At 45.7% G+C, this 24,171-nt stretch overlaps 1 protein-coding gene across 1 annotated transcript in view; it reads right to left on the bottom strand.

Annotated features, from left to right (window-relative positions):
* Positions 1–13,625: 13,625 nt before the first annotated feature.
* Positions 13,626–24,171, bottom strand: part of Mogat1 (monoacylglycerol O-acyltransferase 1) — a 38,405-nt gene continuing 27,859 nt past the window's right edge. Inside the window, exons 4-6 of the mRNA XM_050161094.1 lie at positions 21,665–21,839; positions 19,566–19,765; positions 13,626–13,780 (exon numbers count right to left, since the gene is read on the bottom strand). Of these exons, the coding sequence (XP_050017051.1) occupies positions 13,626–13,780; positions 19,566–19,765; positions 21,665–21,839 (530 nt within the window). The remainder of the gene's footprint in view (positions 13,781–19,565; positions 19,766–21,664; positions 21,840–24,171) is intronic.

Genomic DNA, 24,171 nt, shown 5'->3' on the forward strand with positions numbered 1-24,171 from the left:
GACTCCGGCCAGGCAAACGGAAGGATTGCTGTTGGCGGAAGCAGAATCATACATTCGGCACTAGTCTGGAATAGAAGGCAGGTTTCTATTTACCAGGAAAGCAGATCTCACGACGTGGGTTTTGCTTACCAGAACTTCTCTTAATCCATCCTCAAAGATCACCTGACAAAGAGCATCTGCTTCCTGGTGACCGGGAACAGCCTGTAGTAGCTCAAAAACCTCACCCTGCTGATACTGAAAATCCCTTTGCTTTTTCACCATTTTGCTTCTCTCTGCTCCACAAAAGATAGCCTCAGCAATCTGATCCCCAATAAACCTTTCTACCCACAGGGTGGTCTAGTTCAGTGGTTTCCCTGCACACTCACTTACACAAAGCACTTTGGGTAAGAAAGGGGTTTATCTGGTTCATGCACCCACATCACTGTGGAAGGAAGTCAGGAGAGGAACTCTGGAGGCAAGAGTGATACATTCACTTAAAAATAGCAGCGGCAAAATGCTTATTTATGTCTTTTCTTGAGATAGAATCTCACTACATTGCTCTGGCTGCCTTGGAAATCACTTGGTAGCACCGGTTGGTCCTGAACTGAACTCAGGAGCAATCTTGTTTTAGCTTCTTGAATGCTGGGATCGCAGGTACACAACACCACACTCAACAACACACACACTTAAAAGCCCCACAATTCTGTGAGACTGGGAAAGCTGAAAGCTTTTTATCACAATTCCTACAGTTAGCTCTTAGCACTCAGGGTGAGGGATGGGCTGAACAGAGAACCGTGAGGGACTAACAGTAGCTCAGGGCAAATCAGAATTCACCCTTGATATGAATATTTGCAACCACGTCTCCTATTTCTATAGAGAAAAATTACTTGGATAATGCCTGTGTTGTTGATAAGGAAACTCTAGCTTGGAGAGACAAATACATCTCTGGGCTGGGGTCCCATATCAGGACTCCTCTGCCTGACTCTAGGTCAGGAGGCTCAACTGCAGCTACTGAGATAAAACACCCTAACAAAAGTAACTTAAGGGAGAGAGTTGATTGCAAGTTGATCATTATTCACGGCGGGGAGCTGAGGCAGCAGGAGCTTGGAGCAGCTGCTCATATTGCCCATGCTCGGAAACATGAACGCAAACTGCCGAGTTCTCTCTGTGACCATTTATACAATTTGGATGCACTTCCCAGAGAATAGCCAAATCCATAATTAAGATGGGTTTTCCCATCCGAATGCCATCAAAATAACCCACCATGGGCATGCCCAGAGGATCCCCTCCCAGGCTAGCCCAGGTCCTATTAAGTTGCCCATTAATACTAAATTTCACAGGCCTCGTCTTTCTCATCTGTTTAGAGAAGTCTGAGGCAGCTGACTGGTCCCCCAGATGCCTCTGGTCCCCACAGTGTCCCCCTCAGAGTTCACAGAGCTCTGGATAAAATGTCCTGGGTCAGTAGCCCTAGAACTGAGTCTCAAACAAACTGCCTGGAAATCCACAACGATGACAAAAACCAAACAAAAATTCAAGTCAAAATCCCACACAGGCTTGCAAGCTCCTCAGCCTGCTCAGGGCCAACCCTTCCTCTCCACTTTCCCTAGCAGGAGCAGCTGGCACAGAGGCCCAGCACAATGACACACAGTGGAGATCAGGAGGCTAAAGAAACCAGTGGAGAGGAAGCACATTCAGCCTCAGACAGCAGGACAATGTGGCCACTGTCTTCTCTCTGGATTCTCCGGTCTTGTCACATCTTTGAGACCACGGCAAAAGAGATTGGCTAAGCTATCCTTTCGCTCTTGGCTCTGTGCTGGTCAGAGCATCCTACCTCACATGGCCTCACTCACTTCCTCCTCCCGCTAGCTTCTCCAGGCAATGAAAGTCTGCTATTGTCAGCTCTACTCGGAGAGAAGCGCAACGTGAGAGCCTGATTCTTCTCCCTGCAGAAGGAAACTGACTTCCGAATCTGCCTCTATCACCCAACAGATGTGTGGATCAGGACCCTCCGTCACCTAAGGCTTACCTTCCATGTAAGAATGAGAGAGTAACAGTAGCTTTAGAATGCTCCTGTGGGGACCAAGAATGACAACTCACAAAAACACTGTAAATTCGAAAGCCTGGCTTCTTGGTGTTTTTTAAAGATACATACATACATATATACATTTTACATGTATGCATCTGTGTGGGTATATATGCAGGTACCTCGAGAGGCCAGAAGATCTACTCTCTGGAGCTGGAGTTAGAGGCAATTGTCAGCCACTGACTGAGGTGCTGAAAATATAACTCTGGTCCTCTGGAGGATCAGTAAAGGCTTGAGCGCTGAATCATTTCTTTAGCGTGTTCTTGGTGCATTTTCATCTGCTGGCAAAAGAAAAAAAAAGGGGGTCGTACTGATGCCACAGAGCTAGATGAGGAAGGATACCTAGGTGGAATTCTCCAGCTGCATCTGTCACCTCTTGGCAACCCTCAGAAATGAGGGGTCAAAGTTAATTGAGCATCTATGTGTCAGAGCACACCTCCTGGGAAGTGTTCTCTCTCTTTTTCTTCCTCTGTCTCTTACACACACACACACACACTCTCTCACACACACACTCACATACAGACACATAAACACATGCACATAAATAAATGAATACTTTTTGCATGCCAGCTCCTCGTTACAGATAATCTCTAGGATGTGAAATAGTAATATTTTTATTATTTAAAATATGTAAGTACTTAATAGTCAAAACCAGTAAGACTTTCATACTGCACGGCACAGATTAATAGGTTAAATAGTAAGGCTTCCGCAAACGGCATCTGTCTTCTAGCTCACCACTAATTCTCCCTTCCAGAGCCAATAATTTTCAATTCGTCTAACTCTTTTCTTTATGTATTTTTTTTTTCCATTTTTAAAGTTAAACATTTTAGGTCAGGATATAAAGTAAAGGATTTTGTAGTATTGTTTTCTTTTTTCTTTGTTTCTTGTTTGTTCTGGTTTTTGGTTTTTCAAGACAGGGTTTCTCTGTGGCTTTGGAGCCTGTCCTGGAACTTGCTCTGTAGACCAGGCTGACCTCGAACTCGCTGAGGGCAGCCTGCCTCTGCCTCCCGAGTGCTGGGATTAAAGGCTGCGCCACCACTGCGCAGCATCATAGTGTCATTTGCATCATGTGTATTATACTTTGCTCTCCTTCCTCTCCCCTACTACCTTCGTCTCTACACATGCACATTAATTGGTTTTAATTTGTGTGGTTAAACCGATGCTTGCGTGTGTCTGGAGGCCAGAGGTCAATGCTGGTGATTGATTTTCTTATCAGTCTTGACATTACTTTTGGAGCCAGAGTCTCTCTTTGATCCCCCATAGGCTCACAAGCTTAAACACTTGGTCCCAGCTGGTTGCACTGCTGGGGGTGGGGTCCAGGAGGGAGCCTTGCTGGGCGGGATGATTACCTTGACTGTTCATAGCCAAGCCTGGTTCCTGACAACTCCTTTCATGGTCCTTCACGGTTTGAGCAGCCCAGACCTGTGCTTTGCTTCCATGAACTCTTCAGGAACTCTCCCACCTTATGGACTGTGGTGGTTTGAATAATAATGGCCCCCATAGGTTCATATATTTAAATGTTTAAGGATTTAAATATGTTTCACTATTTGAAAGGATTAGGAGGTGTGACCTTGTCGGAGGAAGTGTGTCACTGGAGGTGGGCTTTGAGGTTCCGAAAGCCCAATCCAGGCCCAGTGGTTTCTCTTCCTGCTGCCTGCAGATATGGATGTAGGACCCAGCTTTTTTTCTAGTACCATGCCATGCTTCCCACCAGGATGATAATGGGCTAAACCTCTGACCCTGTAAGCAAACACAATTAAATGCTTTCTTTGGTAAGAGTTGCCATGATCATGGTATCTCTTCACAGCAATAGAACCACAGACTTAGACAAGGACCCTCTCAAACTGTGAGCCAAACGAAGCCCTTCCTTGTTTAAGTTGCTTGTGTCAGGCAATGAGAAGAGTAAGGAACGCTGTCATGCTCACCAAACCCCTGAGATCTATGCAGGAGCCACAGAAGGCCCACACCTCAGTTCTTTCCACGGAGTAGGGTTGGAGCACAGTGGTCTGCACTAGACATCTTTGTCATACCACCCTCGGCTTTCCCCGCTCACTCCACAGCCTCACCCATTCAAGGGCATCTATATCCAAAAGCCCTGGAGCTGCCAGAAGCTGCCATTGCAAACAAAGCTGAAAGTGATTTTTCATCTGGTTCCTGCTAAATAATTTTGGCAGAGGAATATCCCAGGGAACACATGGAATCAGTAGAAAATATACTTATGACATGCTTCAGACAGAAGTCAAAGTCACCTCACTCTTGTGGGAGTCACGAAAGCAAAAATAATTGTAGATGCAGGAGAAATTTCTCCTTTGAAATATGGTTCCAGCAGGCGTGGCAGTGCATGTCCTTACTCCCAGCACTTGGGAGGCAGAGTCAAGGCCAGCCTGGTCTACGAAGTGAGTTCCAGGACAGCCATGGCTGTTACACAGGGAAATTCTGTCTTGAAAAACCATGCACAGACACACACACACACACACACACACACACACACAATACTGTTCTAGAGGCAGCCTATAAATCTCTCAAGGTATAGCAAGCGGCATTGCCCCTCACTGAGGACAGGTAAGAAGAATGTGGTGGTGACTTCAGAGATGTATGAAAGCCCAGCGTCAGCTGCTGCTTATGATGCTCTTTCTCGGGCCACAGAAGGCCGCTGGAACACCTTGCTCGGTAAGCCTGGTGCTTCCAGTTTAAACCCAGCCACCCTCTTGGACTGGAGCAAAAGCAGTCACATTGCTTGTGTATATCCGGCCAGCTTTTCCTTTCTGTTTGCATTTGACGGTTTGGTGCCCTGATGTCATTGGTCAGTTTATCCCAGTATTGGAGAAGAGGGTCTTTAAAAGTTTCCCATGGTTTTCAAGTGTTTCATTATGGCAATGCAATGCAGAATGAGGCATCAGCTGAGTAGTAAAGACCCTTTGCAATGGTGGCCTTGAAGACTAAGAGAGTTTCCGGTTCTAACGCAGGAACCGTTTCTGGAGACAGTTGGGAAGGGGTCTGCAGAAGGTTACGCCTTCCTTCACTGCAGAACAGTTTCTGAAGAGACATCTGGGTAACTTACACTTCAGGGGTAGGGTGACTGACTGTCTAGTATTTATGGGGTTCTGGGTTCAATGCTCAAACATGACCAATAATGGTGCTTAAAAAATTAATGAAAATTTTTTATTCTTCTCCCATATGCCATATCCTAACCACAGCTTCTCCTCCCTCCACTCCTCCCAGCCCCCTTCAGATCCCCTCTCCCCCAGATCCCCTCCTGCTCCACCTCCCCTCAGGAAAAAAAAAGAATAAGAAGCAGGCCTCCCAGGGATATCAACCAAACATGGCATTAAAAGTTACAATAAAGCTGGGCCGTGGTGGTGCACGCCTTTAATCCCAGTACTCAGGAGGCAGAGGCAGGCGAATCTCTGTGCGTTTGAGGCTAGCCTGGTCTACAAGAGCTAGTTCCAAGACAGGTTCCAAAGCTATAAAGAAACCATATTTTGAAAAAAAAAAGTTACAATAAGACAACTCAGAAACCCTCAGATCAAGGCTGGACTAGGCAACCCAGTAGGAGGAAAGAGTGTCAGAGACACCCCAGCTCCCACTGTTAGAGAAGTCCCGTGAGAACACCAAGCTACACAACCATAAGGTATCTGAAGAGGACCTAGCTCAGACCCATGCAGGCTCCGTGATTGCTGCTTCAGTCTCTGTGAGCCCCTAGAAGTCTTGCTTGGTTGATTCAGTGGGCAGTTTCTCATGGGATTTTTGACCCCCTATGGCTCCTACAATCTTCCCCCCTCTTCTGGGGGGCTCCTCTGACTCTGCCCATTGTTTGGCCATGGGTCTCTGCACCTGCTCCCATCAGCTGTTGGAAAACAGCTCTGATGACAATTGGGATAGGCACTCATCTATGAGCATATCAGAATATCTTTAGGAACCATTTCATTGACTTTTTAGAAATTGTTTGTTTGTTTGTTTATGCCAGCCGTGTTTGGTTCAATCCTGGGTCTCTGGGCTGTCTAGTCTCTGGTTGCAGCCATCCAGTTAGTGTCAAGGGGTGGGCTCCTTCTAGCAGTGTGAGCCTTGAGTTAGACCAGTTGCTGGTTGGTAAAAAATTAAACTTCAAAAGGGAAATCAATTAAAAAGTAAAATACCATTTCACACAGGCAGCACCAAGTATGTTCCTATCGTGTGTGTCTGAGAGAAAGGCCTTTGGAGACCAGGACACTGTGGAAAGAATGTGCTAGGCTCTTTAATGTTCAATGTGTAACAGTCGATGTGAATGCATAAAGCCCAGGTACTTTCCGCTTCTCCTTAGCGGTCCTTTTCCTCATCCTCACCTTCATCGTCCTTGACTGCAGACCCCGACAGCAAAGGTCGTTTGCGGTTCATCTGCCCTCTTTCCCCATTCCCCTTCCTTTCCTTTCTCTTTATTCTAGACTACGGACAGACAGAGCGGACAGCAGTGTGTAAAGAGCAGAAGTAAGTAATAGGAGAAGGTAGGAGACGCAGGGTGGGTGTTCACCTTTCCTTAAAGTCCTGCCTGGCTTGTAAGGTCACCCGTGGTCTCCTCTGAATGAGCGCTGTCCAGACACAGATGTGTCCTGAGGCAAAATATCCAGACTGTTTATTCCGGCCTAAACTAGCAATCAACCACTTACCTCTCTTTCCCCCTCCTTTCCACCTTCCCGTCTCTTTCTTCCTTCCCCTTCTTAATTTTTTTCTCCTTTGAAATTTAATTTTTTATCATTATTATTGGTCATACTTGGAAATTAAACCCAGAGCCTCAGATATGCCTAACTTTGGAAGACCGTGCTTAAAAGTGTGGTTAGAGTCAGCTAGATCCAACTAGATTTAGTCAGATCCAGCTCATCATGGTAGCTCACACCCACCAGCCCAGCTTGGAGAACCTGAGGAAGGAGCGTTTCTGTGAGTCTGAGGCCAGCCTGGGCTACCGAAGATGAGTTCCATGACAAAGGGAAACTCTGCCTAAGAAAAGAAAAAGAAGGAAAAACAAACCAAGAATTGCAGTGAGACCCTAAATGAGGCACGTTTACTTTTATTCCCAGGTTTTTTTGGTGTTATTTCAATAATAGTAGTAAGTGTTGTATATATACAGATATAAAAATGTACATACCCATATTTATCTTCACCTTTATTAGTATTATATATCATACAGTATAATAATATATAAATATATAACTGCATAATAGCATGCATACTATATAAATATGTAAAGCATTAACCCTTGTATATAGAATTATAAATATGTATGTATTTTTAAGATTTGTTTTGTTTTTAATTATTTGTGTGTGTGTGTGTCTACGTGTAGGTTTGTGCACAGAAACCAGAAGAGGACATTGGGTCCTGTGGAGCCGCAATAATAGAGAGTTGTGAGCCACCCAACGTGGATGCTGGGAACTGTAGTCTTCTGTAAGAACAGTATTGTACCTGCTGAGCCATCTTTCCAGGTCTTCTAGATATACATTTAGTGTAAAAACCTTTATGCAAATCACTAAGAGTTCTTTATGTGTGGACTTTGTGTTATTTAAAACTTAGAGCAATTTGAAATGACAAATTCAATGGCCCTGTTCACAGCATCAAACCAACTTTGAGAACATACAGCATTCCCTTAGTTGGGTGCCACAAACCTACGTCAGGGCCAGGTCAGACTGAAGGATGAGCCTCTCTGCCACAGAGAGCTTTTGAGGCTGTCCCTGGAAAGCAGGGAAGGGCATATGGCACAGGAGAATTCCTTATGAAAAACTGGAGCGATTGTGGAAAGGGGGTGCCAAAAGGTAATTGGAGGTGCACATGTACACGGGGGAAGTAAAGTGAATTTTAAAATATGAACCTTTGTGTAACTAATCGTGCAATATTGGCTGCAGGAAAACCAAGACTTTTAATCAAACAAGTGTTTTCTTTCTACACTTTCAGCTTTATCAACAAACTGGTCCACCTACGAAAATTATTCTCACCCTGTCCATTTTTGGTGATGCACAAAACATTTTGTTACTCAAGTGAATGACAGGTGCTATTCTCAGAGCTGAGAGGGTGGCTGCCACGTCCATGGGGTTCCTAGGGCAGGAGGGGTTCAGAAACATGACAGCAATAGCCAGGCACAGGACAAGCATCATGCAATCACACACACTTGTATAAAACATGAGAAAGCAGACTTCAGCCAGGCGCGCACCTGTAATCCCAGCACTCGAGAGGTAGAGGCTGGAGGATGGTGCGTTCCAAGCCAGCTCCCCCCCCCCCTTTTTTTTTTTTACTTAATCCAGGACTCCAGCTCATGGGATGGTATCACCCACACCCTGTGGAGGGGCCAAACAAACGGCTCAGTGGGCAAAGGTGCTTCCTTGCAGGTTGTTCTCAGTCCCCTATCCACGTGTGCCATGGCCTTCATACCCATTCCAGGTGCATGGCCCTTCCTCCCATCTTGCTCTGCCCCTAATAAACAAACAAACAAACAACTAAATGTTTTTAAATTTATAAAACAATACAACTCACTTATTCATTTGCAAATAATGTGTTTGACTTTTTTTGTTTGTTTGTTTGTTTGTTTTTCGAGACACGGTTTCTCTGTGTAACAGCCCTGGCTGTTCTGGAACTCGCCTTGTAGACCAAGCTGGCCTGGTTGGTGTGATCTTCCCTGGGGAAGACTATTTCTCCAACTCTTAGCTTTCCTTGGCTACCTGTCGTTTCATGTAGGGGTGAAGCCTCCTAGTCTTCCTGCTCACTTTGGCATGTCTAATGTTGTCCTCATTCAGCTCCTGTTTGGGAGGCTTGGTCAGATATTCCTAGGAGACACAGTCTCACAGGAAACTCCCTAATCCATTCGTTGACTTGTAAGCTCCTCCTGCTCTTCTGAAGCATTCCCTGGATAGCTCATTCTTTAAGAGTCTCAGTGCTCTTCAGGTGGACCTGAGTTAGGTAGGTGGCTCTCAACCGCTTGTAACTTTAGCTTCAGGGAGTCCGACCTGATCTGGACTCCACAGGTGCTTGCACTCACGGACACACACACACACACACACACACACACACACACAAACACAGTGGCAGGGGGATATACACATAATTTAAAATAAAAGCATGCCTTAAAAACAATTATTAAACTAACCTAAAAACTGGCACAAACACACTTATCCCTTGGGCATAAACACACATTTATTAAACTTTGTTTAAAACTTTGTTAAACTTCAGTTAAATTCTTACCATCAGAGAGATTCTTACATGTACCCAGAAGCACATGAAATGTAGGAAATATAAAAGTTCATCCTTCCTAACAAGAGATTTTAACAAGCAATAAATGATGTCACAGCAATCGTCTTGTACTTGGGTCACAGGAATGACCGCTGCTCCCGGCTTCGTGCCCTACCTTTTGACACAAATATAAGAGCTAGCCACTTTTGGTTGCTGGGGTACAAACACCTGAACAACTGCTGTGGAAAGATCCTGGTGTACACTGTGAAAATGTGCTCTTCTCATTATTAATAAAAAGCTGATTGGCCAATAGCTAGGCGGGATTTTCAGGCAGAAAGAATGTGGGGAAGAAGAAGGGTAGAGTCTGAGGAGACGTAAACCAGACATGGAAGAAATATCATGGGAAGTTCACAGATGAGGTACACAAGCCTAGGGACAATGCATAGATTAATAGAAACAGGTTAATTTAAGTTGTAAGAGCCAGCTAAGAGATTGGTCAAGCACTTGTAATTAGTAATAAGTCTCTGTGTGATTATTTGGGAGCGACTACTGGGACACAGAGAAACTCAACCTACAAGCAACTAACTAACCAACCAATCCCATCTCAGCAACACTCAGATCAGTCTGTCTCTCTCCCATCCTCCCTCTCTGCCCCTCTCCCATCCTCCTTTCTCATCTGATGTATATTATTCTTATTCTTATTCTTATTCTTATTATTATTATTATTATTATTATTATTATTATAATATCTGGGTGCTTTGCCTAAGTGTGTGTCTGTGCAACACATGTGTACATGTGTGTACCTGGTGCCTAGAGAGGGCGTCAGATCCCCTGGAAATGGAGTTACCGATGGTTGTGAGCCACCCTGTGAGTGCTGGGAATTGAACTCAGGTCCTCTGGGAAAGCAGCCAGTGCTCTTGACCACTGAGCCATCATCTCTCCAGCTCTCCTTTGCTCATCTTACTCAGAGTAGCCCAGACTGGCTCAAATCCACTATGTAGTTCAGGCTGGCCTGGAACTCAGTGATTCTTCTGCATCAGGCTCCTGACTTCTGAAAGCATCTGCCGTCGTGCCCAGACCAGCTCTCTCTTACCACGGTAAAGAACGCTGAGTGAGCGTGTGTTACACTGTTCCCACATCCACGCGTGTTACAGTGTTCCCACATACACGCCGCTTCTGCAGCCTGCAGCAGTGGGAGGTAAGGCTGCAGAAGTGCATGTGCATGCGTAGCGACAGATTCCGTCTCCACAGAAATGAACCTTCTACTGAAAAGTGATGATTTCACTTCGAAGCCAGTGCCTATGACAAGGTCACACCAATGCCCCTGATGTAAACACACTGGTTTTCAAAGCAGCTTCAGACCGTTTGCACCCAAACACCCTGAACCCCTCACAGCGGTTCCCCTTTGTAAGAAGCAAGGTTGCCTGGCCTTCAGACATACCCTCTGGAAACAGTAACAGTAGCTGACTAGTGACCATTCCACAGACTTCTAGCTGTAAGACAAAGGAAATGAAGGACTCAAGATGCTCTCTGCACACAGGGAACACCTTGGGGAAAGAAACCAAACAATACTGGTACACACGTCCCCAAGTCCCCAAGGTCATTGTCTGTCATAGTGCCCTGGGATCCGTTTTGTTGTTCCGTTGGTTTTGCTTTGCTGCTTGAGCTTGAGATGTGGATGTCCAGTAGGAGGAACTTCTACAACATGAGAGACCCTTGCGAAACCACAATGTGAACACCACATGTGCCATCGCATGATGGCCAATTCTTCACGGAAACCTCCAGTTGCCATCTGTAGGACCATGTGGGATTTACAGCTATGCTCTACGTACCTGAAGGGCTTGAGTAAAGCTTCAGGAGACCCTAAGAAGTTGGGACGCAAGCCTATCCTCTTCCATATATAGTGAAAATGACATTTTCACGCGCCAAGTTTCAGGCCATTGATATCTACATTTTTAGATCAACATTTGTCTGAACGCACAAAGGAGTGCTTCCTTCAGTTTGCAAACTCTGCTTTACCAAGCTTGGGCTTCAATGCCTATTGGGTAATCCAGCTGACGGTGGGCGACCAGCCTGGCCTCCTCACTAAACGTGGTATTAAAGATCGAGAAATCATGATCCTGGGTCTGTAACAACTTAAAGGCTCTGCTTTGACAAAATAATAGATTCCAAAGCTTTGGGGCAGTGGATTTTCAGATTGTCCATGCGGAACAACTGGGGAGGGGCATGTTCTCCTGTGTGAAATACTTCCTACTCTTGCTGTTGTGTGGCATGATTTGTGTGTGTGCAGTGTGCATGGTTGAACAGATGCACGCATGGGGATACGTGTGCATGTGTGTAGTATGTGCATGGAGGTCAGAGGACAATCTCTGCTGTCTCTCCTTCCATGGGGGCTGTCTGTCATGTTTTCTAAGGTGAGATCTCTCACTTGGTTGTCTGGCAGCTCCAGGTGTCCACTTCTGGTGTCCTCAGGGCTGGGATTCCAAGCACACACCACCACGCCTGGCTTTTTCTGTGTATTCTGGGTGCTGAGGGCTCAAGTTCTTGGGCTGCAAATCTATACCCAGATTATGCCCAGAGTAAGACCATCCCAGTGAGAGATGTCAGAGTGAAGATGCAGGATGCGGTGGGGACTGATGGAGAGGCATCTCTGTCGAAGCCTGTCAGCCACTGAGCTGCTCCCAGCTTCCTGCCACAGACTTGGGACCTCTGAATGGGGGCATCCTATTTCCTAACAATGCCACCACGCTAAGTTCGGTTCTGTTTCCTTCTTGTCAGGTTTTGTTAAACCTCAGTGGGTTCTTCCAGGAGCTCAAATATGCCCTTTTCTAGTGAATTAATCATAAAGTCTTCTCTTGGAAGATGCCCATAGCCCACTTGTCTTTCTACAGGATGCTAGACGTTCCAACCCCGAACTAAATGCCCACAAGGTAATATTTAAGCCTAGAATTCTTATTAGAAGGTTAAAAAAAACCCCAAAAACCCTCTCCATTGCTTCGTAGGAATAAAAAGCAGAACCTGGCGCCTGAAAAATAGGCAGATAGGACTGAACTGTTATCGGATGGGCTTACAAGTAGCTACGGTGCAGGAGCCAAAGAAGCAAACATGCAGCAGGGCGGGCGTTGTTTCTGGTGCCGTTCTCCTTACCTAAAACAGTGTGACTAAACAGCAGAACCCTGACATGCTTAGGATGATGCGAAGTTGATTATTGATGCAGGCCAGTTAGATAACAGGAAATTTTCCTATCTCGTGTGGGTCTTGTCTTATAACAGGCTTCATTACTAAGGAATAGCTTCAGAAAAGTATTCACATAATAGCAAAGTTATTTTCTATACCCACTGGGCAAGTACTTATTTTGCGCCCTCTGAGTGCCCCTCGCTGCGCCAGGCACCAGGGACATCTCAGCAAACAGAGAAGATGCTGCTCCGGTTGACAGAACTGGACAGCGCTGAGAAGAGAGGGCGCTTTCTTTCAGAGCTTGTCCCAAGTGAAAAGGCCACCCGGGGAAGAAAATGACAAGCACTTCTGTTGTGTAACCCACGTCCAGCAACCCCTCCAATGTGTTCTGGAACAGGGAGGAAGCCATCTTCCAAACAAACGCTTTTCCACTGCAGATACATAAGGAGAAATGACACAGGCTCTCACCCATACGGGACTCCAAGTGTCAGACAAGTCCTGCTTCAGAAATGGCTTAATTCTGCCCTGATCAAAACCCAAAAAACAAACATACCCACCCAGACCAAAAAGCACTGATGTGACGTAAAGGATGCTCATCATCTAGTATTAAAGTCAGCATTGCTCAGTAACAAATGTGTTCAGGGGGAACCCTGTCTCTCCAGCTTTCTCTATGGCAAGTTACACAGTCTCTGACACACACACAGCTGTGGTGAACATCAGCCGCCATGCTTGGCACCCCCAGCCACAGTGGTGCTCAGGTCTGGAGGCTTTCTCAAGTTAGTGTTTTGCTTTTGCTCCGAGCACGTGAGTAACTCTAAACCTTTTAGGAACCTGAAGAACAATACAGTCTCCCTAAATTCAGAAGGTTCTCAAGTCTTAGACATCTTCGACGTTATCCTATAAACATCTGCAATGTATTTTTGTTTTCCAGTGTTAAGGAGCAAACCTGGGGCCTTGCCTGTGCTTGGGGAGCATCCTAGCAGTGGGCTGCAACCCCAGCCCTCCATCTACTGGATTTTTATTTAGCAGTATAAAATAAGAGCAGCTGGCTCCAGGACTAGTACATTTCAGTTGCAATTTGATTCTACAGTAAAAAACAAACAAACAAAAACAAAAAGACCCCACAGTGAACTTATTTAATATATTTATTTTCTCAACACTGTTCTCTTGTCTTCCTTTGTGCCTTGAAGGGGGAGAGTCACTTAAAAACCAGAGTTTCGTGTTCTGGAATACCGTATTTCCCTTTGTGCTCATCAAATAGTTTCTTTAGCTCCTCCATATAGGTCTGATGCAGCTGGTCAGTCTGTTCTTGGGTTGGGTGCGGAGTCCTCCGGACAGGGATGGGGCGGCCAACTGAAAAACAGAGTGCGCAATCACCCTAGAGGAACAACCATTGCTCCGCCACAGCCGGCGTCTCCAGTGGGCGTCCGAGGCCTGGGCTGCCAATCCCCACCCCTCCAGTCCCCTGGCTCCAGTCCTCTCCGCAGCTCAGTGGCTGCCTGCCTCAGTCACACCATCCCACTCGCCAGCAAATAAAGAGTTTCCCTTCTCAGCAGACACTGGGCTGTCACTCTCCTCCGGGTGGTTTGCCCTCTGAGTCCAACGCTGCTGTGCGGGCTGCAGCTGAGAGCAGAGTGGGCGTGGCCGTGTGTCACGTCACCCTCATTCTCCCCTGGGCACAGCTGACAATCAGACCACAGAGTTCTTATTATGACTGACTGAAAGGCTCCGGTCGCGCGGCATCCCACTATTTCTGACTCATTTTTTTTTAAATCTTTCAAAACAATCGAAAGTGTCCCTTAGCTTTACAGTGAGGCATCTGTGCGAAAGTCATAGAATCACAAAACCGAAAGCAACCGCAACTCAATAGGAACACAGTTGCATAAGCTGAGCGACATTATTCACTGGAATCCTAGGCTCTATCTCTTCTAAATAACAAATAATGTGGGACGCACAATATCTAAAACGTCAAAGAAAAGTTGCAAAATAAAGTGTGAGCCTATCTATGAAAAAATTATATTTCTAGGTGCATCAGCATTTTAAGTGCACAGGAAAAAAATATGCGAAGACCGACATTTCCCTCTGGGGAAGGAGACAGAGATAGAGAAAGGTTTATCTAATCTGGGTCATATGAGTGGTCCACAAAGAAAAAAACATTTATATCACATGTATAATTACAAAAATGCCGACTAGATGTAGATAAATCTGGCGGTTTCTGTACTTTTTTTTCGGGGGGGGGGATTGGTTTTTTTGAGACAGGGTTTCTCTGTATCTTTGGTGCCTATCCTAGAACTAGCTCTCTTGTAGATCAGGCTGACCTTGTGATCTCAAACTCACAGGGATCCCCCTGCCTCTGCCTCCCGAGTGCTGGGATTAAAGGCGTGCACCACCACTGCCTGGCATTCTGTACATATTTTAAAAGATGTTTATATAATAAGGAACCTCAGAATTATAGAGTTCGGAAAGACAAGTCTTTGGCGCCCGTATACACTGCGCCATCTGCTGGCCAGATGCTGCTACTGCTCCAAGGCCAGGCGGTCAACTTCAATCCTCGTAGCAAACTGCTTCTTCTAGAGTCATTAGCTTGGGCAGGAGGCCTGTGCATGTGGCTGTAAGGGAAGACAGTCTGGAGGAGCCCCCTTTGTCTTTCTCCAAGCTACAGACAGGGTGAACCCGTGCCAGTAGCAGACGGCGGTTATTTAAGAAAAAAACTGAACAAGCGTGAAGGAATAGAGCAAGCAGCAAGCGGTAAAGAGCATGAATATGGGCCTTGAGGGGCACAGAAGGAGGAGCGACACACCCACACCCGGAATTGCTGAGTCTCCAGATGCGGCGTCCGAACGCTCACGGACGGTTTTCTTTGATCGTTTGGAAGTCAAATTTCTGCACGGTGGACATCAGTCCCTTGACAACACAGCAGAGAGACCCGGAGAAAATAAACCAGGCCAGCTGGCGCATGCCTTAGCTCCAGCACTCCGGTGGCAGAGGCAGGAGGATCGGGGATCCAGAGCAGCCTTGGAGTAGCCTGGATCTGTCTTAGCTTTCTGTCTGGCCGAAATTTTCCTTGGCGTGGGATGGGAGAGTAAAACTAGAGGTTTTCATAGCTTCCTCGCAGTTCTGAACTCTGCGGGTGGGGTGGGGCGTACTAAAAAAATCCATACCCAGATTGGCCTGCAAATTGTAGTTTCATAGAAATAGCTCTCGTCTCTAGTGAGAACAGCTCAGTGAGTCTGAGAAGTCGGAGTGAAGGTGCAGGATGTGGAGGGTACTTCCGCGATGTGAGAAGGGCACTATAGGCTTCCCCTTTCTTCCTGAGAGAAGGAACTAAAGCTCCCTTGTAAACGATGCCCTCCTAAGACCAGGAAGAAAGAAAGTCTTTTCAGCAGACAGGGGGAATTAGTCAGGAGAGACCCCTACAGACCCTGTGACAAGAGCTCTTTCCTGTCTTTAGTCTCTGTGTACATTTGAGCTACTTTCCCCTAGCGGCTGTCTTTGGTAAACCCAGCATATAAATGTGTCCCCGGGTCACTTCTGTGATTCTTCATCCTTCGTGGGGCTCTGTCGTACCTAGAAGGTCCGAACACTTTTCCCTGATGATCTGACTCATGCCAGTGAAAGCATGGGCCCTGCTGGAAAAACCTAACACCTCAGAGGGGGAGTCTTACCTCCTCTGCATTCATCCTCAGGACCTCACTCTCTCTTTTAATGTCTCCTGTTTTAAAAATAAAACCATCTGCGGGGGTGGGAGAGATGGCTCAGCGGTTAAGAGCACTGGCTGCTCTTCCAGAGGTCCTGAGTTCAATTCCCAGCACCACATGGTGGCTCACAACTATCTCTAGTGACATCTGGTGCCCTCTCTGGCCTACAGGTGTACGTGCAGGCAGAACACTGTATATATAATAAATAAATAAATAAATAGATAGATAAATCTTTAAAAAACAAACAACAAAACAAAACTGCATTCCCCTCCTTTCCTTCAATTTCAGAAGTTTCTTAGCCTGGGCTTCTCCCACCAGTATATGATGGGATGGAGTTTAGTTTTATTAAAATAAAACCTGCTTCCTTATCTTTTTTATCTAAGAACCTCAAGGATACCATAAACACTTGCTGTCAGCTACATCCAACCGTTGCTGGGTTGCTTCGCATGCATAAGCACACATATGTGCATCAAAATACGCAGGGATTATTATCTTGTCGATGCTTTTTGAGACAAGGTCTCATTTGGCTCAGTTGGCTTCGAACTCATTATGGAGCAGAGAATGCCCATGAACTTGGATCGTCTTGCTTCAAACTCCCAAGTGCTGGATTTACGGGTATTCACTACCCTACCTGTTTTATGCTGGCTACCAAATCTAAGCTTGGAGCTTCCTAAACAAGCGCTCCACCACCCAAGTTACCTACCCAGTCTCTTATTAGGGCTTTGTTTGTTTGTTTGGTTGGTTCTGAGGCAGGGTTTTATATGTAGCTCTGGCTAGCCTTAAACTTGAAACAGTCTCCCTGCCTCTGCCACCCAAATGCCAGGACTGTAGACATGTACCACAGTGCCAGCCTGCTTTTAATCTCTAACAGCCTCTGAGAGCAGAAGGTGATGGTACTAACTCAGCCGTACGAATCATCCCTGACCATTTTGTTTTCTCAGAACGAGAACAATAGCCTACACATCACACCCCCGAGATATTCCGTCATGCGACATTTTACACATAATCCCCCTTCAAACTCTGCCAGCGGCTTCATGAGCCCTGTTTGCATCTGCTTCCCCAGCGCATGGCAGCTGTGTGTCTCTGGATGTCTCCCCTCTCTATTATTCCAGAAACTGAGGTTGTTTTTTTAATGAACCATTTGTCTACTTGCTCACACTTTTGATGCTGGTTAACATGCGGGCAGGAATTCCTGCTCAGGGAAAGCTCAATGCGTTTGAAACTCTCAGCAAGCTGGTCAGGAAGGCTCTGTCCTGTCCATCTGCCTCCCCCCCCTCCCTCCCTTCCTCATTTCTTTCTTCTTTCTTCCTTCTCTCTTTCTTATCTGTCCTTGCGGTACCAGGCACTGACTGTGTCTTTCACATGCTAGACGGGTCCTTTACCACTAAACTATACAGAATCTAACCATGTGGCTTATGCCAAGGCTGCCTTTGAACTCACTCTGCAGCCCAGGTCTGCTTTGAACTTCTGATCCTTCTGCCACAGCTACCTATGAATCGGGACTATAGGCTTAGGTTTGGTCTGGTTCCCACAGGTCAGGCTGTTTGGAATCTCTGACTCCCCCTCTGTGGTCCTAAGATTGTGACAGCTGGACCTTTACGAAATATTCTTATTATTACCTTCATTTAAAGGTTTCAAAAAAAAAAATAACAGGCTTCTGGAGATGCCGTGGACTCAGAACCATTCAGAGAAGGTATGGGGTGAGCCAACGGAATGTCCCCTTATTCTGAGTCCCCAAAAGAAGCGCAGTATAGAGCAGGAATGAGAACGTCTTGACAGGCAGCTCACATTCTGCAGCTCCATTTTCCTCTGACTTTGTCAGGAAAGGAACAATTTAACTGCATCGCATACCAAAGCCATGCTGCTTAAAAAAAGTTAATGCAAGGAGACAGTAACTGCAACCAACAGCCGCATGCCCCCTTTCCAGTATCTACAATTGCATGTGGGCATATGCACCACCTCTAATTAAACTTATCCCCCAGATCATAACTTGTAAATTCCATTATATCTCACCCTCAAATCAACAGCATAACATTACGGAACAAAAATGATTAGCTGATATGATACCAAAGAAATGAGCCAGTTGGTCATGAAAGTACAGTCCTATGCTGCGATTTATCTCACTGTTCCCTGGAGTAACCAACAGGCTGCTGCATCCCATCTGAGTTAAATATAGCAGCTAAAAATAGCGTCACGTGACTGCACTTGAATCGCAAAGCTCATATAAACTGACAGCAGAAAATGTCATGTGTGTACTCCTAGCAGGAGGGGTTCCTGTGGCGGCGGGAGGATTAGAAGTTTAAGACGATGTGGCTATATAGTGAGCTTCAGGCTAGCCTGGGCTACATGGGACTCCGTTATGAGAAAGAAAGGGGAGGAGGGGGGAAGAGGAGAAGAAGGAATGGAAGAAATGCTCTTCTAGTGAAGCTAATCTAAAAAAAGAGAGAAGTCACTACATTCATATTTTAGTTATCGGCTCTTGTGGTAAAAGTATTCTTTCCATTTCATATAAAATGCAAAACTATGGTTGAATTCATCATGATTCAGCACCTCCTCATTTTCATCCTCCCCGCCTCTCCCAAGCCTCAGAAGGAAAGTATTTTACTCCCGCCACTTATAGACTAGTTTACTTTTTGAGACTGCTTTGGGTGTTGCTCAGGCTGGCCCTGACCCTGGGTCCCTCCTGCCTCAGTATCCCAGCAGGTGACGCTACACGTACATCGCCAGGCTGGGCTCTGACCCTTTCCTTTCTCATTTCTGCTCCCCGTCTCTAGTCCTTCAAACACTCACCTTTTATAAATAAAAACATTCGCTACCAGAACATCTATAAACATAACTAGTGACACAAAGCGTGCTCTAGTGAGAACCTGACGCTGGCGTGGGTGTGGCTGGGAGCCTCCAGGGTGGCTTGTCTATCAGTCCACCCCTGTGCTCTAGGCAGGTACAGACAAACAGGTGCACCAAGGAGCACTAGGAACTTCATGTCTAAACTTGGACTCTAGCTCAGCAGTGGAGTTATACAAGGTAACCAACTCCCACACAAATGTCAAGCAGAGGAAGTTCCTTAGATGTGCACACCACGGTTAAAGTTCAGTTGGAGTTTAAAAGAGCTTCTCAACCCATGGTCATGACCCCTGTGGGGGTCAAACAACCCTTTCACAGGGGTCACCTATGACCATCAGACAACACAGATATTTGCATTATGATTCACACACAATAGTAGCAAAATTACAGTTATGAAGTAGCAACCGAAATAATCCTATGGTTGGGGGGGGAGGTCACAACATGAAGAATGGTATTAAAGTGAAAAGTTGAGAATGAAAGATCTAAGACATTAGCAAGTCCAAACCCAAGGCAACTTCTTTGGAATTATTAGCAGCTAGACAGTAACAGCAAACACTGTATGAGGTAAGACCATTTTGTTTATTTCGTGTACATACCAACGGTGTAGATCGGTTTCCGATAGGGCACTAGGCCAAAGTTGTACTGGAATATTCCCCTGGCGTAACACAGTGGCAAGGTAAACCCGGTTGATTTCTTCAGTGTCTCTTGTGCAAATCTAAGCCATGAGCCTTCGGGGTTGTTAATTTGTTTAAAAAGTTCATTTTCACCAAAAGAAAACACTGGGACCAAGCTGGCACTGGCGGGACAGAAAGGAAGGACGCAGGTTTTAGGAACAGAGGAAAATGTTGCTTTGCTCATGTATGTAAGCGTGTGCACAGCTGTGACTGCAGGCACACACCCGTGTGCATGCTTAGAGGTCAAAAGAAAATGCCCCTCCCTCAGAGCTGGGGCCAAGTGTGTTTGCAGGATGCCTGGCTTGCTATATGGGGGTTGGGGTCAAAACTCCAGCCTTCAGAATTGTACCGTGCAATCGTTGATTCGTTCATTAAATCTCTCCAGCCCCAAGGTTGTGAATTTAAATAATTTACTTTCGTCCAGACTTTTCAAGAAAACCTCCCAGATTCTAAAGGTGCCAGTGTTAGTGAATCTTCATTGTCAATCAACTTGACTGGATTTGGAACCCCCTAGGAGACATGCCTCTGGGGGTCTGTGAAGGTGCTTCGGGAGAGGCTTTGTTTTATTTATATTTATATTTATTTGTTTGCTCACTTATTTGTTTGTTTGTTTGTTTGTTTTTTGAGATAAGGTTTCTCTGTGTAGCTTTGGAGCCTGTCCTGGAACTCGCTCTGTAGACCAGGCTGACCTCGAACTCACAGAGACCTGCCTACCTCTGCCTCTGGAGTTCTGGGAATAACAGCTCTGGAGAGGTTTTAAATGAAGAGGGGAATATGAACCCCTCAAAGGTAACATCCCATGGGCTGGGGGCCTGGGTGGATTAAAGAGGGAGGAAAAGAGAATGCGAGCTGAGTCCCACTGTTCATTGCGATCCGTCTGTAGACTGTGGGTGCCTTCCCCACAAAGACGGACTGTATCCCCTGAGACAGGGAGCCCGAGTAAGCCCTTCCTTTCTCAAATTGCTCTAAATTTATTTTATTTTTTATTTTATTTTTAATTATTTATTTATTATGTATACAATATTCTGTCTGTATGCCTGAAGGCCAGAAGTGGGCGCCGGACCTCTTTACAGATGGTTGTGAGCCACCATGTGGTTGCTGGGAATTGAACTCAGGACCTTTGGAAGAGCAGGCAATGCTCTTAACCACTGAGCCATCTCTCCAGCCCCAATTTATTTTCTTTTATTTTATGTTCATTGGTATGTTGCCTGCATACGTGTCTATATATGGGTGTTAGGAGCCATGGAAGTGGGGATACAGACAGGCATGAGCTGCCATGTGGGTGCAGGGAATTGAACCCAGGACCTCTGAAGGAGCAGCCAGTGCTCTTGCTCTTAGCTGCTGAGGCATCTCTCCAGCCCCAAACTGCTTTAGTGGGGCATTTTTCAGCAATGGGGGAAAGTGACTACTACAGCACCCATGCTCCCCATGCTGCAGCCACGTTAGAAACGCTGAAGCTGCATGAACTTCAAAACACGTCAAGCTGTGCTTGAAATCCTTAGGAAGGGCTTCAGCAAGCTAGTCATGGCCAGAATCTTATTCTGTAGGAAGTCAAGCTTGGGGAAAGCCATTCTTTCCATTGGCTTCGGTTCATCTTGCTGCAAATTTACACTGAGTATGTAAGATTTCGTGTCTACTGTTTTGTTTTGCTTTTTAAATTACCAAATGCTGGGACATTCCAGCTACCTTGTTAGAACGCTCATCTTCCATTCCGAAGACCCCATCCCCCTACACCTGTCTTCATTCGAACATTGACTTGGAGAATGTTCTTTTAGGATTAGAAAAGTTATCATTCTTTGTGCTCACTTAATGTCTTATCCTTTGAAAACAGACTTACCCTAAACAAAATAGCCATTTAACTAGGCCAAGCAGGGTGGCTCGCATCTGTAATCCCAGGACTTGGCAGGTTTAATAGTAGGACCACCACACCAGCCTGGGCTACATGGTGAGTTCCACGCCAGCCTAAGCTACATAATAAGACCCTGTCTCCAACAAAACTGAAAAAAAAAAAAGCCACTTACCCATGGATCAAGGCAAGCTTAACAAATCCTTTGCGACTGTGCATACATAGGGTATACTTCCCTGGGTGGGCGTCCAGCGATTCCCTCGCGCCTCCAAGGACTATGATGGAAATGTTCCCACCTCCATCTTTGCTCACTACATGGGATATGCTCTCCTTAGAAACGGGAACCAACCCTTAGTGAAGCAAAGAGAAACCATGACTAGCCATCCCTTCTGAAGGATTAATTTTTAAAAACAACATTCTACTGCAATAGTGATGCTTTATTCTGACTCCCTGCTATTAGAGAACTATAAGGCTCTGAATGAGATCCAGTCTCAAAAGATCCAGTGAATAAATATGACAATGATGGCACACAGAACACAGATTTAATGTCAGTATAAACACTTGTTATACAACAGGAATGGCTGCGATCTGTAGCATGAATGAATTCTAATTGGTCTTAATAATAAAAACTCGGTGAACATTGAAGGATCAGAGAAGCAGAGCAGCCAGCCACTGGAGTTCTTGCCTCTACCAGTGCTCAGATCAAAGGGGCGATCCTGTTCTCAGACTGCATCCCCAGACTGTCTCCTCAGACTGCATCCCCAGACTGTCTGTCTCCTCAGACTGCATCCCCAGACTGTCTGTCTCCTCAGACTGCATCCCCAGACTGTCTGTCTCCTCAGACTGCATCCCCAGACTGTCTCCTCAGACTGCATCCCCAGACTGTCTCCTCAGACTGCATCCCCAGACTGTCTGTCTCCTCAGACTGCATCCCCAGACTGCCTCCTCAGACTGCACTGAGTTCTCCTCCCGCCTTCTAGTCTTCTCTTCTCCCAGCCATCACTCCTGTCTCCACCTCCTTACTGCTGAGGTCAAAGACATGGGGTCCCAAGTGTTGGGATCACCCTTGTGTGAGCTCTGTTTTTGTTTTAGACTGGATCAATTTCTTGTAGCCCAGGGTGGCCTTGAGCTAACAGAGATCTGTCTGTCCCCTGAGTCTTGAGTTTAAAGGTGTGTGCCACCACTGCCTGGCCTTTTGTGGCTTAATTCTGCACTCTGATCTTCAGGCAAGCTTTATTTGTTAAAACACAAACAAAATATCACTACAATGGTCACTGTATTAAGAATAACTCTGAAACTGTGTCTGACGTGGTCACGGAGCCAAGAATGCTCTGCCGTACCTGTTCTCAACTGCACAAATTTGCTGGTAATTACACTTTGAATCAGTAAAAAATAAATTTAAAATAAATTTCTGTGACTTTTTTGGAAATTAAAATTTTATCTTTAATTTTGTTCCTTTTATAAAACTCTAACCCAATGTCAACCACACAGGAATTTTCTTTGGTAGTTTGGGGTGTTCGTGCGCCCTCTAGTGGCCATATGGTAGATCACGCAGTAGTTTAAGGGGTAGGGCGCCCTCTAGTGGGCCTTGCAGCACTCACTGGACTGAGTTCTACCCTGGAACTAGCTCTTCTACTTTTGAGGCCACAAACTGTCACAGTTTTTGCAAAACCAGCAGGGATCCTAGTGCTCTGTATTGTGGTGATTTCCGAACAGATACTTAATGACAGAAGTGACTGTAAAGGAAGCCATGACAATCTGGACGGCCATAGAAACTCTTTCCCTAACTCTATCACTAATTGATCCTGAAGATATAATTTTTTCAAAAAGGCTGCTCATTTATTTTTTTATACTCAGAAGCTGCAAAGGTAATTACAACCAACCACCCTCCACAATTTTGACAAGTGTAAAACATTCTGTAAGTCACTAAAGTGCACTGTCAAAAAGCCAATCGAGTTAGAAAAGCAAACAGAGTCTCTCGAATTGAAATGAAGGCTACCGACACAAGCTGAGGTCACTTTATATGTTTATATAGCTTCTCCGCAGCATTTCAGACCGATTCTCTGCTCAGAATTGTGATCAAAGAGTATTCCATTGACTCACAGGTGCAGCGGCACACACCTACAATCTCAGAATTTGAGCCGTAAAAGTGGTACTGTCCGGAATTCAGGGCCAGAAGGCCAGCCTGGGTAATAGAGTGAGAGGGTCTGTCTCAAAAAAGGGGGGGGGGGCTTGGAGAGATGGCTCAGTGGTTAAGAGCACTGACTGCTCTTCCAGAGGTCCTGAGTTCAATTCCCAGCAACCACATGATGGCTCACAACCATCCATAATGAGATCTGGTGCCCTCTTCTGGCCAGCAGGCATACATGTAGACAGAACACTGTATACTAAATAAATAAATAAACTTACAAAAAAAGACCCTAAGTCTGGGTTTGGAAAAAAAAAAAAAGAGCAAACCACAATCAGTCCAAATCAAACCTAGCAGAGTAGCAGTGGGTTCTGTTTGTTTGTTTGTTTGTTTGTTTGTTTGTTTGTTTGAGACAGGGTTTGTCGTGTAGCCTGGCTGTCCTGGAACCACTCCGTAGACCAGGCTGTTGACAGGTGACTCTTATTTCTCCGTTCCATCCCATTCTCTTCTCCTCCTTTTCCCTTCCCTTCTCTCCCCATTCTTTCTTTCTTTCC

The sequence above is a fragment of the Alexandromys fortis genome, unplaced genomic scaffold, assembly GCF_014885135.2.
Source record: "Alexandromys fortis isolate MF-2015 unplaced genomic scaffold, M_Fortis_MF-2015_v1.1 scaffold_98, whole genome shotgun sequence".
Taxonomy (NCBI): Eukaryota; Metazoa; Chordata; class Mammalia; order Rodentia; family Cricetidae; genus Alexandromys; species Alexandromys fortis.